At 54.7% G+C, this 16,609-nt stretch overlaps 1 protein-coding gene across 1 annotated transcript; it reads left to right on the top strand.

Moving 5' to 3' along the window:
- The first annotated feature begins 3,725 nt into the window (after positions 1 to 3,725).
- LOC121850450 (extensin-like) lies at positions 3,726 to 7,634 on the top strand. Its single transcript, XM_042342265.1, has 3 exons — positions 3,726 to 3,735; positions 6,123 to 6,532; positions 6,645 to 7,634. Exons 1-3 carry the CDS (start codon positions 3,726 to 3,728, stop codon positions 7,632 to 7,634), a joined length of 1,410 nt encoding a protein of 469 aa, XP_042198199.1.
- Positions 7,635 to 16,609: the final 8,975 nt, after the last annotated feature.

The following is a 16,609-nucleotide window of genomic DNA, read 5'->3' as shown; positions in this document are numbered from 1 at the left end:
TGGCCCAGTCTCCTTGATGGCTCCCGCTCCCTGCTTTCTAATAATAATATAATCTTTGCATTTGATAAAGTGCTTTTCATGTCTTCTAGACGTCTCAAAGCGCTTCACAGAATATGCTGTAAAGTGAATTGACTGTATATTTGTGGGCTCTGACCTCTGCTTGAACCCACAGAAAAATGCATGTAAATGGTGAACTGGAACATGTTATTGAGAAGGATTTGGCAGACAGATTTGGAAATGTTTGAATGTATGTCAGCCTGGTGCAGTAACAGTGCTCTCGACTCTGAGTCAGAAGGTTGTGGGTTCAAGCCGCATGTTGGAACTTGGTTTTAGTGTGACATAGTCTAAGCTGACACTCCAAAGTGTGCTGGGGGCGTGTTGCCCATTCTCCACCCATTCTCTTTTTGAACCCCTTCAGTCAGGTTTCCGTGCTGCTCATAGCACAGAAACTGCCCTGGTCAAGGTCACCAATGATATCCTGACCATCTGTGACCAGGGCTCCCTCTGTCTCCTCGTCCTCCTCGACCTATCGGCAGCATTCGATACGGTCGACCACGCTATCCTACTCCACCGCTTGTCCTCCCACCTCAACCTTCAAGGCACTGTCCTTGAATGGTTTAGCTCTTACCTTTCCCACCGTCTTCACTTCGTCTCAACAAATGGCTTCTCCTCCACCCCCCGTACTGTCTCATGTGGTGTCCCTCAGGGCTCTGTCCTCGGTCCCCTCCTCTTCACCCTCTATATGCTCCCCCTTGGTGACATCATCCGCAAACATGGGGTTAACTTCCACATGTATGCGGATGACACCCAACTCTACCTTTCCTCCTCTACTCTCAACTCCACGACCACCGATGTCCTGACAGCCTGCCTGTCCGACATCGAGTCCTGGACGAGAGACAACTTTCTTCAGCTCAACGTGCGAAAAACCGAGGCCCTCCTGATTGGCTCACGTCAGCGCCTCCGCACCTCAGGCGCTGACACCATCAGCATCCAAGGCTGCACTCTCCACCTCTCAAAGCCAGTCAGGAACCTCGGCGTTTTGTTCGACCCTGAGCTGTCCTTTCTCCCTCACATCCGCACCACAACTGGCACCGCCTTCCATCACCTCCGGAATATCGCCAGATTACGGCACTACCTCACCCCTCACGCTGCTGAAACCCTGGTTCACGCCTTTGTCACCTCAAGGCTGGACTATGGGAACTCTCTCCTCGCCGGCCTTCCCGCCACCTCCCTCCACAAGCTGCAGGTCATTCAGAACTCTGCAGCTCGTGTACTGTCCCGCACCAGGCTTCGCGATCACATCACTCCCACCCTCGCTCGCCTCCACTGGCTCCCCATCCCCCAGAGGATTGATTTCAAGATCCTCATCCTCACCTACAAGGCCATTCACGGCCTTGCTCCCTCCTACCTCTCCAACCTACTATCCCCCTACCTACCTGCCCGTACCCTCCGTTCCTCTGGCTCCGGTCTGCTCCACGTCCCCCGCCCCAACCGCCCTACTATCGGTGGTCGGGCCTTCAGCCTCTCAGCCCCCAGGCTCTGGAACTCCATCCCCCAGTGCCTTCGCCTTGCTTCCTCCCTTTCCTCCTTCAAGGCCGGTCTCAAAACCTTTCTCTTTGACCGTGCCTTCAGCTCCCCTCTCGACTCTCTTCCTCCTCCTCGCTCCCTCCCTTCCCTCCCCTCACCCTGACCATTTCCCCCCTCCTCTCTCCCTCCCTTCCCTCCCCTCACCCTGACCATTTCCCCCCTGCTCGGGTCATGACCCAACTGTGCAGCGCCTTGGGACGTCCTCCTGACGTGAAAGGCGCTCTATAAGTGGAATCTTGTTGTTGTTGTTGTTGTTGTTGCATTGTCAAAGGAGGCGTCCTTCGGATGAGATGTTAAACTGAGGTCCTGTCTGCCTGTTCAGGTGGACGTTGAAGATCTCATGGCGCTATGTGAAAACAAAAGGGAATTTCTTTCACCCAATGTCCTGCCCAACAGTCCCTCAAATAAAATTGGTCATCCTTCCACGACTGTGTGTGGGACACTGCTGTGCACAAGTGGCTGCCACAAAAAATCTTCCACAAAATACACAGTCATTACACTTTACAGTATATCCTGACGTTCTAATGACATGATAAGGCGCTATATCAAATGCAAGGATTATTATCATTTATAGATTTTTGTTAAATAGGACAGAAGATAAAATGTTAGACAGCTACAAGCACATGTATTGCTGGGAATCTTCTGTCTGTCAGAGCATTTTGCTCACAAATTCGATCACTTTGATCAAATAATAATAATAGTAATAATCCTTGCATTGATATAGCGCTTTTCACGTCTTCTTGACGTCTCAAAGCACTTCACAGAATATGCTGTAAAGTGAATTGACTGTATATTTGTGGGCGAAACGCGGCAACTAATTGTGCATAGCAGTGCCCTACAAGCAGTCGTGGATTGAAAATGACCAATTTATTATTGTTTTTGTTTTGCAGGGATTATTATTAGGCTCTGTGTGGAGTAAGGAAACTTACCCAAGGTTTCGTCCTGCCTGGAATTGAACCCAGGTCTCTTGCTTGCAAGGCGAGTGCTCTAACCACTGAGCTACAGGACTCCACATTAGATTATGATCAGGCAGAATTGCAGAAATTCAGAGATACTTTGCAATCCTGCAGTTCTCATCGTTAAACACCAGTGAAGAGCAGAGTTAACAATTTTCCAAATACTACCTGACTTTAACAGCTTTTGTGGGATGAAGCCGAGGTGGGAGTGGGACCAGCGAGGAGACTGCTAACTCTGAGGGCTGAGAGTAACAGGTTTCAGGCATCAGATTTTCACAAGATTGATTCGCATGAAGAAAGCCCTTCAGTCCATTCAATCTCATTTCATCTCCTTCGAACCGTCCCCTCCTCTCTCTCTCTCTCTCTCTCCCACCATCAATAGCCCTCAGCCACCTGGTCTAGGAACCTGCCCTAGTTACCCTTTGAGTGAGAAACCCTTTCTGGTGTCTGTCCTGAAATTATCCTTTAAATTCTACACCTGTGTCCTCTTGTTCTCTATCCTATTGTCTTACTTTTTCAATCTCATTTAACATTTTTAACCTCTATAATGTTCTATCTGAGGCCTCCCGCGCCTTGGAAATTTGTTGTTGTTGTTTTGTCAAGACTGGAGATCCCCAGCTTGTGCGTGTTTTTAAAAGTCACTAAGATTCAGAATATTTTAGTAAGATCAACTTTCTTTGGTGAGGAGTAATCTGTGGCCTGTGTAATCAGTATTTATGATATTGTCAGCTAGCCTCTGCCTCTTTCATATTGTACATTACAACAATAACGAGATTACATGTGTATAGCGCCTTTCACGTTGGGAGGATGATCCAAGGCACTGGACAGTGACAGCATTTTGGACCCGAGCTGGGGTCGGTGGGGGGGAAGGGAGGGGAGGGGAATGGGGGTGGCCGATGGCATGTTCAAAGAGGAGGGTCTTGAGGCGGGACTTGAAAGAGGTAAGGAGGGGGCGAGGTGGAGTGATTGGGGAAGGGAGTTCCAGAGGCTGGGGGCAGAGTGGCTGAAGGCTCTCCCGCCAATGGTGGGTGGGTTGGGGGACGTGGAGCAGGCCGGAGCCGACTGAGTGGAGGGAGCGGGCGGGTTGGTAGGGGGTTAGGCGGTCGCAGAGGTAGGGTGGGGCGAGGCCATGGAGGTGAGGACCAGGATCTTGAAATGGATCCTCTGAAGGTTAGGGAGCCAATGGAGTCAGGTGAGAGTGGGGGACATGGGGTCATGAGTTTGGTGCGGGAGAGGACACGGGCTGCAGAGTTCTGGAATAGCCTGTGGAGGGAGGAGTTGGGAAGGCCGACACGCAGGGCGTTTGCATAGTCGAGCCTGGAGGTAATGAAGGCATGAACAAGAGTTTCAGGCCTAAACTCAAGAGGCCTGAAGGGTGAGGTAGTGATGGAGTCGGGTGATGTTACGGAGGTGAGGGAAGGCAGAGCGGGTCATGGCTTGGATGTGGGGAAGAAAAGACAGTTGAGGGTTGAACAAGTCACCCGGGTTCCTGACTGACTGGTGAGTTGTAGTGTACACCATGGAGGGTGATGCTGCCAGAGCCTGAGGTGCTGAGGCGCTGCCGTGAGCCAATCAGGAGGGCCTCAGTCTTGTTCATATTCAACTGTAGGAAATTTGCCCTCATCCAGGACTTGATGTCCGACAGACAGTCTGTCAGGACAGCAGTGGGTCTGGGGGTGGAGGTAGCAAGATAGAGTTGGGTGACATCTGCATACACGTGGAAGTTGACCCCATGTCTGTGGATGATGTCACCAAGGGGGAGCATGTAGATATTAAAGAGGAGACAAGAACTGAGCCCTGGAGGACGCCAGAAAACAGTGATTGAAGATTTCTGTTTGCAGAATATTGACCATTTTGTCAATATTGTCAGGGTTAATATATAAATTGAGGGCGAAATTGTAATCCTTTTAATATTTGATTAATTGGATGAATTGCGACTTCTGGTTTGCAAAGTTCTGCTTGTTACATTAACAGCGTGAATAGCAAACTGTGGTTTTCAGATTAGAGACAAAATATTGCTTCACAAGTTCAAAGTGAAGGACAGCCTCCAGGAAGTGTTTCTTTGATAATAGAAATGTCCTACGCAGAGCAACATGGAGTCAACTCCCCCCACCCTCGATCTTGACGCCCTCCTCTGGCATTCACCTCTTCACCCCCATACTCCCACCATTTCCCTGTGCCAGCCTGGAGTTGTTACAATCTCTACACAATATTTCATTTGTTGTAAAAATACGTCAAAAACCCTACCCTACCCGTGGGGCTTTGGCTTGCAGTGTTAGCAGCAGCCAATTGCAAAAAATGTTTGCTTCCCAGACTGACTGACTGGTCTGTCCATCCAAGTTCTACCGACGAGCCAGGCTGGGCTGGGCAGCCATCAGCAGAGCCCTGGAGTGGTGTGGACCTGCCTGGCTCAGCAATTGGAATGAGAGAGACAGAGCGAGAAAGACCACAACAGAGGGTGAACTTAATTTTGACAGTCCGTTGCCAAGTGAGGAAGATGACCCCCCAAATAACAACAACAACAAGATTGCATTTATAGAGCACCTTTCACGTCAGGGGGACGTCCCAAGGTGATGGACAGTTGGGTCGGGACCCGAGCAGGGGGAAATGGTCAGGGTGAGGGGAGGGAAGGGAGGGAGTAGAGAGGCAAGAGGGGAGCTGAAGGCATGGTTGAAGAGAAAGGTCTTGAGGCCTTGAAGGAGGAAAGGGAGGAAGCAAGGTGAAAGCACTGGGGGATGGAGTTCCAGAGCCTTGGGGCTGAGAGGCTGAAAGCCTGGCCACCGATGGTAGGGCGGTTGGGGCGGGGGATGTGGAGCAGACCAGAGCCAGAGGAACAGAGGGTACGGGCAGGCACGTGGGGGAATAGTAGGTCGGAGAGGTAGGAGGGAGCGAGGCCGTGAATGGCCTTGTAGGTGAGGATGAGGATCTCAAATTCGATCCTCTGGGGGATGGGGAGCCAGTGGAGGCGAGCGAGGGCGAGGGTGGGATGATGTGGTCGCGAAGCCTGGTGCGGGACAGTACACGAGCTGCAGAGTTCTGAATAATAAATAAATAATCCAAACCTCTTTAATCCAGTTGTCCTCTCTCTCTCTCTCTCTCTCATGAAGTGAAACTTGGGTCTGCCAAGGTGTTTAGTATTGTCATGGCCTGATCACCTTAATTGCTGCCTTGCTGCCAATCTATCAATTTATCAGTACATCCTTGTTCTGCAGTATTAACATCTCTATTCTCTGTTTTGTTGCAATTCCCCTCCCCCATCCTTTGTTTTGCATCATTAACATCTCTTTAACCCATTATCTCTGCCCTCTACCCCATTTTCTCCTTTGTTTACCTTGCCCTACCTCCCGCCTCTCTGTCAGCCCTTAAAAGCCTCTCCCAACATGCCCCAGTTCTGACGAAGGTTCATGGACCCAAAACATTGACTCACTTTCCTTTCTTCATAGATGTGCCTGACCTGCTGAGGGTTCCCAGCCACTTGTATTGTTTTCAGATTTTCACCATCTGCAGTATTTTGTGTTTTATCTGGCACTCCTTATCAAAGATACTCAGTATCTTCCCCACTCCTGCTTCCAACCCCAGGAACCGCTTCCAGCCCTCTGACCCGCTTCCAGCCCCGGCCCCGCTTCCAGCCCCCGGCCCCGCTTCCAGCCCCCGGCCCCGCTTCCAGGCCCCGGACGCGCTTCCAGCCCCGGACCCGCTTCCAGCCCCCCGGCCCGCTTCCAGCCTCCAGCCCTGCTTCCAGCCCCCGGCCGCTGTTCCAGCCCCCGGCCCCGCTTCCAACCCCCGGCCCCGCTTCTACGCGCCGGACAGGCTTCCAACCCCCGGCCCCGCTTCTACGCGCCGGACAGGCTTCCAGCCCCCGGCCCCGCTTCTACGCGCCGGACAGGCTTCCAGCCCCCGGCCCCGCTTCCAGCCCGCAGTCCCGCTTCCAGCCCCCGGCCGCGCTTCAAGCCATCGGCTGCGCTTCCAGCCCCCGGCCCAATTTCCAGGTGATGGAAATACTTCCATGCCCCGGACCCGCTTCCAGCCCCCGGACCCACTTCCAGACCTGACCCGCTTCGAGACCCTAGACACGCTTCCAGCTCCCGGACCCGCTTCCAGCCCCCGGACCCACTTCCAGCCCACGGACCCGCTTCCAGCCCCCAGATCCACTTCGAGGTCCCGACCCGCTCCAAGTCCCCGACCCAATTCCAGCCCCTGAACCCGCTTACAGCCCAAGACCCGCTTCGGCCCCGTACACGCTTCCAGACCCCGGATCTGTTTCCACCTTACCCGATCCGCTTCCAGGCACCGGACCCGCTTCCAGGCCTCAGATCCACTTGTAGCCCCTGGACCCGCTTCCAGCCCCGACCCGCTCCCAGTCCGGACCTGCTGCCAGCCCCCGCTCCTGCTTTCAACGCCCAGGTCCGCTTCCAGCTCCCAGACCCGCTTCCAACGCCAGGAACCGCTTCCAGCCCTCTGACCCGCTTCCAGCCCCCTGACCCGCTTCCAGCCCCTGGCCCCGCTTCCAGCCCCCGGACCCGCTTCCAGCCCCCGGACCCGCTTCCAGCCCCCGGACCCGCTTCCAGCCCCCGGACCCGCTTCCAGCCCACGGACCCGCTTGCAGCCCACGGACCCGCTTGCAGCCCACGGACCCGCTTCCAGCCCCCGGACCCGCTTCGAGGCCACGACCGGCTCCAAGTCCCCGACCCAATTCCAGCCCCTGAACCAGCTTATAGCCCAAGACCCGCTTCGAGGCACCGGACCCGCTTCCAGGCCTCAGACCCGTGTCCCAGTCCCAGATCCACTTGTAGCCCCTGGACTCGCTTCCAGCCCCGACCCGTTCCCAGTCCGGACATGCTTCCAGCCCCCGCTCCTGCTTTCAACCCCCGGCCCCGCTTCCAGCCCCCGGCCCCGCTTCCAGCCCCCGGCCCCGCTTCCAGCCCCCGGCCCCGCTTCCAGGCGCCGGACATGCTTCCAGGTGCCGGATATGCTTCCAAGCCCTGGACCCGCTTCCAAGCCCTGGACCCACTTCCAGCCCCCAGCCCCGCTTCCAGCACCTGGCAGTGCTTCCAGCCCCCGGCCCCGCTTTCAGCCCCTGACCCACTTTGAGGCCCCGGATCCGCTTCCAGCCCCCGGACCCGCTTCCAGCCCGCAGCCCCACTTCCAGCCTCCGGCCGCGCTTCAAGCCATTGGCTGCGCTTCCAACCCCCGGCCCTGCTTCCAGCCCGCGCCCCCATTTCCAGGTGCCGGAAATGCTTCCAAGCCCCGGACCCGCTTCCAGCACCCGGACCCGCTAACAGCCCCCAGACCCGCTTCCATCCCCTGACCCGCTTCGATGCCTCAGACACGCTTCCAGCCCCCGGACCCGCTTCCAGCCACTGACCCGCTTCGAGGCCCGACCCGCTCCAAATCCCCGACCCAATTCCAGCCCCTGAACCCGCTTGTAGCCCAAGACCCGCTTCGAAGCCCCGGACATGCTTCCAGACCCCGGATCTGTTTCCACCCCACTCCACCCGCTTCCAGCCCTCGGACCCGTTTCTAGGCACCGGACCCGCTTCCAGGCCCTAGACCCGCGTCCAGGTCCCAGACCCACTTGTTGCCCCTGGACCCGCTTCCAGCCCCGAACCGCTCCCAGTCCGGACATGCTTCCAGCCCCCGCTCCTGCTTTCAACCCCCAGAACCGCTTCCAGCTCCCGGACCTGCTTCCAACCCCAGGAACCGCTTCCAGCCCTCTGACCCGCTTCCAGCCTCCAGCCCTGCTTCCAGCCCCCGGACCCGCTTCCAGCCCACGGACCCACTTCGAGGCACCGACCCGCTTCGAGGCCCCGGACCCGCTTCCAGCCCCTGACCCGCTTCGAGGCCACGACCGGCTCCAAGTCCCCGACCCAATTCCAGCCCCTGAACCCGCTTATAGCCCAAGACCCGCTTCGAGGCCCCGGACCCGCTTCCAGGCCTCAGACCCGTGTCCAGGTCCCAGATCCACTTGTAGCCCCTGGACCCGCTTCCAGCCCCGACCCGTTCCCAGTCCGGACATGCTTCCAGCCCCCGCTCCTGCTTCCAACCCCAGGAACCGCTTCCAGCCCTCTGACCCGCTTCCTGCTCCCATCCCCGCTTCCAGCCCCCGGCCCCGCTTCCAGCCCCTGGCAGCGCTTCCAGTCCCCGGCCCCGCTTCCAGGCGCCGGACATGCTTCCAGGCGCCGGACATGCTTCCAGGCGCCGGACATGCTTCCAGGCCCTGGACCCGCTTCCAAGCCCTGGACCCGCTTCCAGCCCCCAGCCCCGCTTCCAGCACCCGGCAGCGCTTCCAGCCCCCGGATCCGCTTCCAGCCCGTGGACCCACTTCGAGGACACGGACCCGCTTCCAGCCCCTGGACCCGCTTCCAGCCCCTGGACCCGCTTCCAGCCCCTGACCCACTTCGAGGCCTCGGACCCGTTTCCCGCCCCCGGACCCGCTTACAGCCCCCGGACCCGCTTACAGCCCCTGGACCTGCTTCCAGACCCCGGACCCGCTTCGAGGCACCGACCCGCTTCGAAGCCCCGGACCCCCTCTAAGTCCCCCAGCCCACTTCCAGTTGCCGGACATGCTTCCAGGCCCCAGACCCGCTTCCAGCCCCCTGTCCCGGTTAGCCCACTATTGAAGGAAACCAATATCAGAGAAGCCCAATGACGGGTGAGGCCAGTATCGCCACCCCCCACCCCCAACAAAGGGGTAGTCTAAAATCAGGCCAGACCAATATCATGCTTGCCCACTATCGCGGGAGCCGAAAATCAAGGGAGCTCAATATCTGCAGACCCTCAATCAGGGAAGACCAACATAGGTGGAAATCACTAAAAAGGGTGCCCAATATCGGGGAAGCCCACTATCGGTGGAAACCCAATATCAAGTGAGCCCAATAACGAGGAAGCCCACTATCAGGGAGACCAATTCTGAGAGAGCTTAATGACGGGGAAGCCCATCATCGGGGCAGCACAATACTGGGGAGTCGAATACTGGGGAGCCCATTATCGATGGTGCTCCAATATCGGGGGAGTCCAATAATGGGAGAGGCCAATACATTGGGAGCCCACTATCTTGAGAGCTGAATATTGGGAGAGCCCACTAGCGAGGGTCCCCCCAATATCGGTGGATCCCAATATTCAGTGGCAACAATATTGGGGAAATCTAATTTTCGGAGATCCCATAATCGGCCAAGCAAAATAACAAGGGATTCCAATATTGAGGGATGCCCACTACCATGGCAGCCCAATGTCGGGGGAGCCCACTACTGGTGGAACGCAACAAGGGGGAGCCCAATAACAAGGGAGCCCACTATCGGGTTGCCAAATATCGGGGAGTCCACTATTGGGGTAGCCCACTATCGGGGGAGTCCACGACCAGGGGAGCCCACTATCAAAGGACCATGATAATGGGAAATGCAATTTTCGGAGAGCCCACTATTGGGCAAGCGCAATTTCGAGGGGACCGCAATAATAGGGAAGCAAATAATGGGGACCCCAATATTGTTGGAGCCCAATAGCGGGGAGGCCTTCATTAGGGGAGTCCTGTATGGGAGGAGCCTAATATCGGGGAACCCCACTATGATGGAAGCCCAACATTAGGGGCCCCAATAGTAGGCTACCCCGCTATTGGGCTCCTCCAATATTGGTGTCCTCTGGTATTGGGCTCCCACGATAGTGGCCTCCCCGATATTGGTTCCCCGATAGCGGGTTCCCCCGATATTGCGCTTTCCTGATAACGGGCTCACGCAATATTGGGATACCCAATATTAGGCTCCCCCTATATTGGATTCCCCCAATATTGGCCTCCCCTGTAATTGGGCTCTCCCATATTGGGCTATCCCAATAGAGGTCTTCTCTGATATTGGGGTCCCTCGATAGTGGGTTAGTCCAAAATTGGCTTCCCCCAATATTGGTGTCCTTTGATAGTGGGCTATTCCGATAGTGGGCATTCCAAACAGTGGTCCCCCCCATTAGTAGGCTTCCCTAATATTTGGCTCCCCTGATATTTGGCTCCCCAGATAGTGGGTTTCCCCGATATTAATGTCTCCCTACATTGGGCTCCCCCAATATTGGGCTACCCCGATGATCAGATCCCCAAATATTAGGTTCCCCTGACAGATGGCTCCATGATAGTGTGTTAACCTGACAATTCGCTCCCCAATATTGGGCTACAGAGGGCTAGCCCATATTGGGGTCCCTTGATAGTGGGTTCCTCGAAAATTGGCAAACCTCAATATTGGGCTTCCCAATATTGGGCTCCCCCGATAGTGAGTTTCCCCAAATATTGGGTTCCACGATATTATGCTCCCGATATTGGATTCCCCCAATATTGGTCTCCCACTTTATTGGGTTCCCCGATATTGGGGGTCCTCGATAGTGGGCTCCCCCGATATTGGACTCGCCCGATAGTGGCTCCTTCAATATTAGCCTTTGAGCACCCCCAACAGTGAATAGCCTCGATAGTGGTCTCTCCCGAGAGTGGCTCCTCCGATAATAAGATCTCCAAAAATTGGATTCCACCAATATTGTGCTCATTCCCCAATATTGGCCTCGCCCAATATTGGGTACTTCTGTTATTGGGCTCCCCTGATAGTGATCTCCCCTGATAATCATCTCCCCACTATTGGGCTCTGCTAATATTGATGTCCCCATATAGCGGAATCCCAGGTAATGCGGTCCTCCAAAATTGGTCTTCCCCATTATTGGGCTCCCCGATATTGAGGTCCCTCGATAGTGGGCTCTCCCGATATGGGCTCTCCCCATAGTGGCTCCCCTGATAGTAGGCTCTCCAAAAGTTGGATTCTCCCAAAATTGGGTTCGCCCAATCTTGGTCTCCCCCGTTATTTGGCTGCCCTGATAGATGGCTCCCCTGATATGAGCTCTCCCCATAGTGGCTCCCCTGACAGTAGGCTCTCCAAAAGTTGATTCCCCCAATATTGGGTTCACCCATATCGGTCTCCCACGTTATTGTGCTGCCCTGATAATGGGCTCCCCCGATATTGGGCTCACCCGATAGGGCCTCCCCCAATATTGGGCTGCCCCGATAGTAGGTACTGCTCACTGATGATGTGGGTCTCTGATGTTGAGCTCGTCCGATAGTGATTTCCCCCATAGTAGGCTCCCTCAACCTTGGGCTCCCCGAATATGGAGCACCTCCATTTATAGTTGTTCCCCCCAATATAGGTTTCCTCGGTATTAGGCTTCCCCCAATAGTGGAATCCCCCAATATTGGTCTCCCCCATTATTGGGCACCCCGATATCGGTGTGCTTCAATAGTTGGCTCACCCGATATTGGATTCCCCCAACATAGGCCTCCCCTGTAATTGGGTTCTGCAATTGGGTTATCGCAATAGAGAGCTTGCCCAATATTTGGCTCCCCTGATATTTGGCTCCCCAGATAGTGGGCTTCCCCGATATAAGTCTCTCCATACAGTGGGCTCCCCCAATATTAGGCTCCCTCTATAGTTGAATCCCCAGATATTAGGTTCCCCCGACAGATGGCTCCCGGATATTGGGCTACCCCGATATTGGGCTCACTGATGATGTGATTCTCTGATGTTGAGCTCGTCCGATAGTGATTTCCCCCATAGTAGGCTCCCTTAACCTTGGGCTCCCCGAAAATGGAGCACCTCCACTTATAGTTGTCTCCCCAGATAGTAGGCTCTCCTGAGAGATGGCTCCCCGGTTAATGGGCTCCACCAATTGAGGGCTTCCGCAATATTGGGCTCCCGATAGTGGGCTCCCACATTATTGGCCCCGATATTAGGCTCCCCGATATTGGACTCCCCCAGTATTAATCCCCATCGTTATTGGGTTCCCCCGATATTGACGTCTCTTGATAGTGAGCTCTCTTGATATTGGTTTTTCAAGATAGTGCTCTCCCCCAACACTGGCCTCCCAATTTATTGGCCTTCCCCATTATTGTGGTCCCTTGTTATTCAGCTCTCCGGCTAGTGAACTCCACCGATTTTGGGCTCCCCTGATAGTGGGCTCACCCGATTGAGGGCTAGCCCAATATTTGGCTCCCCTGATATTTGGCTCCCCAGATAGTGGGCTTCCCCGATATAGGGCTCTCCCTGTAGTGAGCTCCTCCAATATTGGGCTTCCCCGATAGTCGGAGTCCCCCTTATTAGGTTCCCATGACAGATGGCTCCCCGATAGTGGGATCCCCTGATAATGGGCTCCCCAATGTTGGACTACCCCAATAGAGGGCTTCCCTGATATTCGGGTCCCTCGATAGTGAGTTCCTCCAAAATTGGAATCCCCGTATATTGGGGTTGTTTGATAGTGGACTACCCTGATAATCGGCATCCCCTATAGTGGGCTCCCCAATATTGGGTTCCCTGATATTTGCTCCCCTGATATTGGGTTCCCCCAATATTGGTCTCCCCCTTATTGAGCGCCCCAATATTGGGGTTCCTCGATAGTGGGCTCCCCCGAAATTGGACTCTTCTGATAATGACTCTCTTAATATTGGTCTTTGAGCTCCCCCAATGTTGGGTTTCCCTTATATTGAGCTCCCCACTAAGCCCACTACTAAAGAAACCAATATCAGGGGAGCCTAATGATGGGGGAGGCCAAAATCTGTGGCCCCACTTGTAAGGGAGCCCAATAACCGGGGATCCTAATATCGAGCCAGAGCAATATCGGGCTAGCCCAATATTGAGTGAGCCCACTATAGGGTGAGCCCAATATCCAGAAAGCCCAACATCGTGGTAGCCCAGTATGGGGGAAGCACACTATCGGGGATCCCAACATTGGGGGAGCTGAATATTCAGGGGCCCAATCTCGAGGTAGCCAAGTGTCAAGGGAGACCACTATCAAGGGAATCCATTACCAGGGAAGCCCACTATTGGGGGAACCCAATGTCGAGGGAGCCCAATATTGAAAGAGTACTAACGTGGTAGCCCACTTTTGGTGCAGGCCAATATCAGGGGAGAACATTATCAAGGATCCCCCAAAACAGCAACAACAACTTGGATTTATATATATGGCGCCCTCCAAGCCGGACGGCATCTCAGAGCGCTTTACAGTAGCGAATCCTGGGACTGAGCCAGTGGGAGGGGCCAGGGGGAGGGGCCAGGGGGAGGTGACCAAAGGTGCGGTGGGAAAGAAAGGTCTTCAGCAGAAAATGGGAAGGGAGGGAACGAGACGAAGGGAGTGAGGAAGGCAGTTCCAGAGCCTCGGGGTATAGTGGCTGAAGGCATGGCCGCCGAGGGTGGAGCAGAGGTCTCAGGGGACGAGGAGGAAGCCAGACCCGAAGGAACGAAGGCAACGGGTACTGTTTTGAGGAGAGAGGAGTTCAGAGAGGTCGGGGGGTGCAGAGGAGTGCAGGGACTTGAATACAAGGGTGAGAATCTTGAAAACGATCCTTTCTGGGATAGGCAGCCAGTGCAGTCTGGCAAGGACTGGGGTTATCGGGGACCATTTCATATGGTTGAGAATGCGGGCGGCAGAGTTTTGCATTTTATAGATGGCAGTGGATGGGAGACCGGTGAGGAGGGCATTGGAGTAGTCCAAGCCGAGAGGTGACAAAGGCATGGACCAGGGTTTCAGCAGCTTTTGGGGAGAGGTATTGGCAGAGACGGAGGTGGTAGAAGGCGGTGCTCGTGAGGGACTGGATGTGGGGAAGGAAGGATAATTGGGGGTCAAACCTGATGTGTACGGTTGTGAATGGGTTCAGAGATTTTTAAGGGGGCGGTCGGGTAGGTGGAAGAGGTGAGAGCTGTGAGATTTTAGACCAACGTCTAAATTTTAGACTCCCGAATATTGGGCTCCACTGATATTGGGCTCCCCTGATAGTGAGCTCCCCTAACCACAACAAGATTACATTTGTATAGCGCACGGGAGGACGTCCCAAGTTTCTGGCCAGTGTACAGCATTTCAGACCTGAGCTGGGGTCAGAGAGGGAGAAGGGAAGAGTGGTGACCGATGGCATGGTGGGACTTGAAGGAGACTAAGGAGGAGTCGAGGCGGAGTGATTGGGGGATGGAATTCCAGAGGTTGGGGGCAGAGTGGCTGAAGGCTCTCCCGCCAATGGTGGGGCGGGTGGATAGGGGGACATGGAACAGGCTGGAGCCGGCTGAGTGGAGGGAGTGAGCAGGTTGGTAGAGGTTAGGAGGTCGCAGAGGTAGGGTGGAGTGAGCCCATGGGCTTTGTATGTGAGGACCAGGATCTTGAACTGGATCCTCTGAAGGATAGGGAGCCAATGGAATCGGGTGAGAATGGGGGAGATGGGGTCATGGAATTTGTCTCCCCCAATAGTGGGCTTCCCCAATATTTGGGCTCCCCTGTTATTAACATCCCCACTATTAAACTCCCTTGATATTGGACTCCATCGATTGGCTCCCTGATATTTACTCTCCCAAAATTGGACTCCCCCGATAGTGTGCTCTCCTGATAATGGATTTCTGCATTATTGGGCTCCCCGATAGTGGGCTCCTGTGTTTCTGACATCCCCAATATCGGACTCCTCCAATATGGTCTCCCGCCGTTATTCGGCTACCCTGATATTGGGGTCCCTGGATAGTGGGCTCCCCCGATATTGGGTTCCGCCGATGATAGGCTACCCTGATATTGGCTCCTTCAATATTATGCTCTCCCGATAATGGGCTCGCCCAATTTTGGACTTCCCCAATACTTTGCTCCCATCATAGTTGGCTCCCACGTTATTTGGAACCCCGATATTAGGCTTCCCCGATATTGCACTCCCCCAATATTGGCCTACCTCGTTACTGAGTTCCCCCGAAATTGGGGCCCCTTGATAGTGGGCTCTCCCGATATTGGGCTCTCGGGATAGTGGATTCCCCCAATATTGGCGTGCCAAATTATTGGCCTCCCCTGTTTCTCGAATCCCCCCGATATTGGGGTCCCTCTGTAATGGACTCCCCCGATCAGAGCTCACCCAAAATTGGAGTCCCCCAATACTGTGGTCCCTCCATGGAGGACCCCTCGTTGGGGGGCTTCTCTGATATTTGGCTCCCTCGATATTGTGTTCCCCCTATAGTGGTCTCCCCAAATGACTGACTCCCATGATAGTGGGCTCCCCGAATATTGGGCTTCCCCGATACTGGCCCTTTTATTAACATCCTCAATATTAAGCCCCCCGCCCCATATTGAAATCCACCGATTGAAGGCTCCCCAATATTGACTCCCCCGATAGTGTGCTCCCCCGGTAGTGCGTTTTCCCAATATAGGGCTTCCCGATAGTGGGCTCCTATGTTATTGGCATCCCCAGTATTAGGCTCCACCAATATTGGACTCCCCCAACATTGGCCTGCCTTGATAGTGTTCTCCCCGGATATTGGGCTCCCCCAATATTGGTCTTCCCCGATATTGGGCTCCCCTAGTTGAAGGCTCACCAGTATTGAGTTCTCCCGAGAATGACCTCCCACGAAAGTGGGCTCCCCAGATATTGTGCTCCCCTTGATAGAGGGCTCATCTGATATTGGGCTCCATCATTATTAGGCTTCACCGATATTACGTTCCACAGATATTGCACTCCGCTGATTGTGGGTTTCCCCAATATTTGGCACCCCAGATAGAGGGCTCCCCCGTTATGTGGATACCCGATATTAGGCTCCCCTGATATTGGTCTCCTCCAATATTGACTTGCTCATTATTGGATTCCCCCGAAATTGGGTCCCTCGATAGTGGGCTTTCCCCACATTGAGGTCTGAAAGATAGTGGGATTCCCCAACATTGGCTTCCCAAGTTATTGCCCTACCACTTATTGGGATTCCCCGATATTGGTCTCCCAGAGTATTCGCCTAACTCGTTATTGCGCTCCTGCAATATTGTGCTCCCTTGATATTGTGTTCCCTGATAGTCGACTTTCCCAGTATTGGGCTCCCTTGATAGTGGTCTCGCACGATATGATTACCGTGGTAGTCGGCTCACTGAATATTGGTTTACCTCAATATTGGGCTCCCCTGATATTGAGTTCCCCTGATCGTGGGCTCCCCCGATAGTGGATTGGCCAGTATTGGTCTGCCCGATATTAGGCTCCGCCATTATTGGATTCCCCCGATAGCCAGATCCCCCGATATTGGGCTCCCCCCATTATTGGGGTCTCTCAGTAGTTG

This window comes from Callorhinchus milii, unplaced genomic scaffold (assembly GCF_018977255.1).
Source record: "Callorhinchus milii isolate IMCB2004 unplaced genomic scaffold, IMCB_Cmil_1.0 Scaffold19, whole genome shotgun sequence".
NCBI classification, from domain to species: domain Eukaryota; kingdom Metazoa; phylum Chordata; class Chondrichthyes; order Chimaeriformes; family Callorhinchidae; genus Callorhinchus; species Callorhinchus milii.
Note: the sequence above shows the minus strand (reverse complement) of the source record. Positions and strands in the feature narration are given on the sequence as shown.

Excerpts from the sequence above, each read along its gene's own strand:
- LOC121850450 (XM_042342265.1), top strand. Across the intron at positions 6,533-6,644 it reads GCCCCCGGCCCAATTTCCAG|CCCCCGGACCCACTTCCAGC; the intron begins GTGATGGAAATA and ends ACCCGCTTCCAG.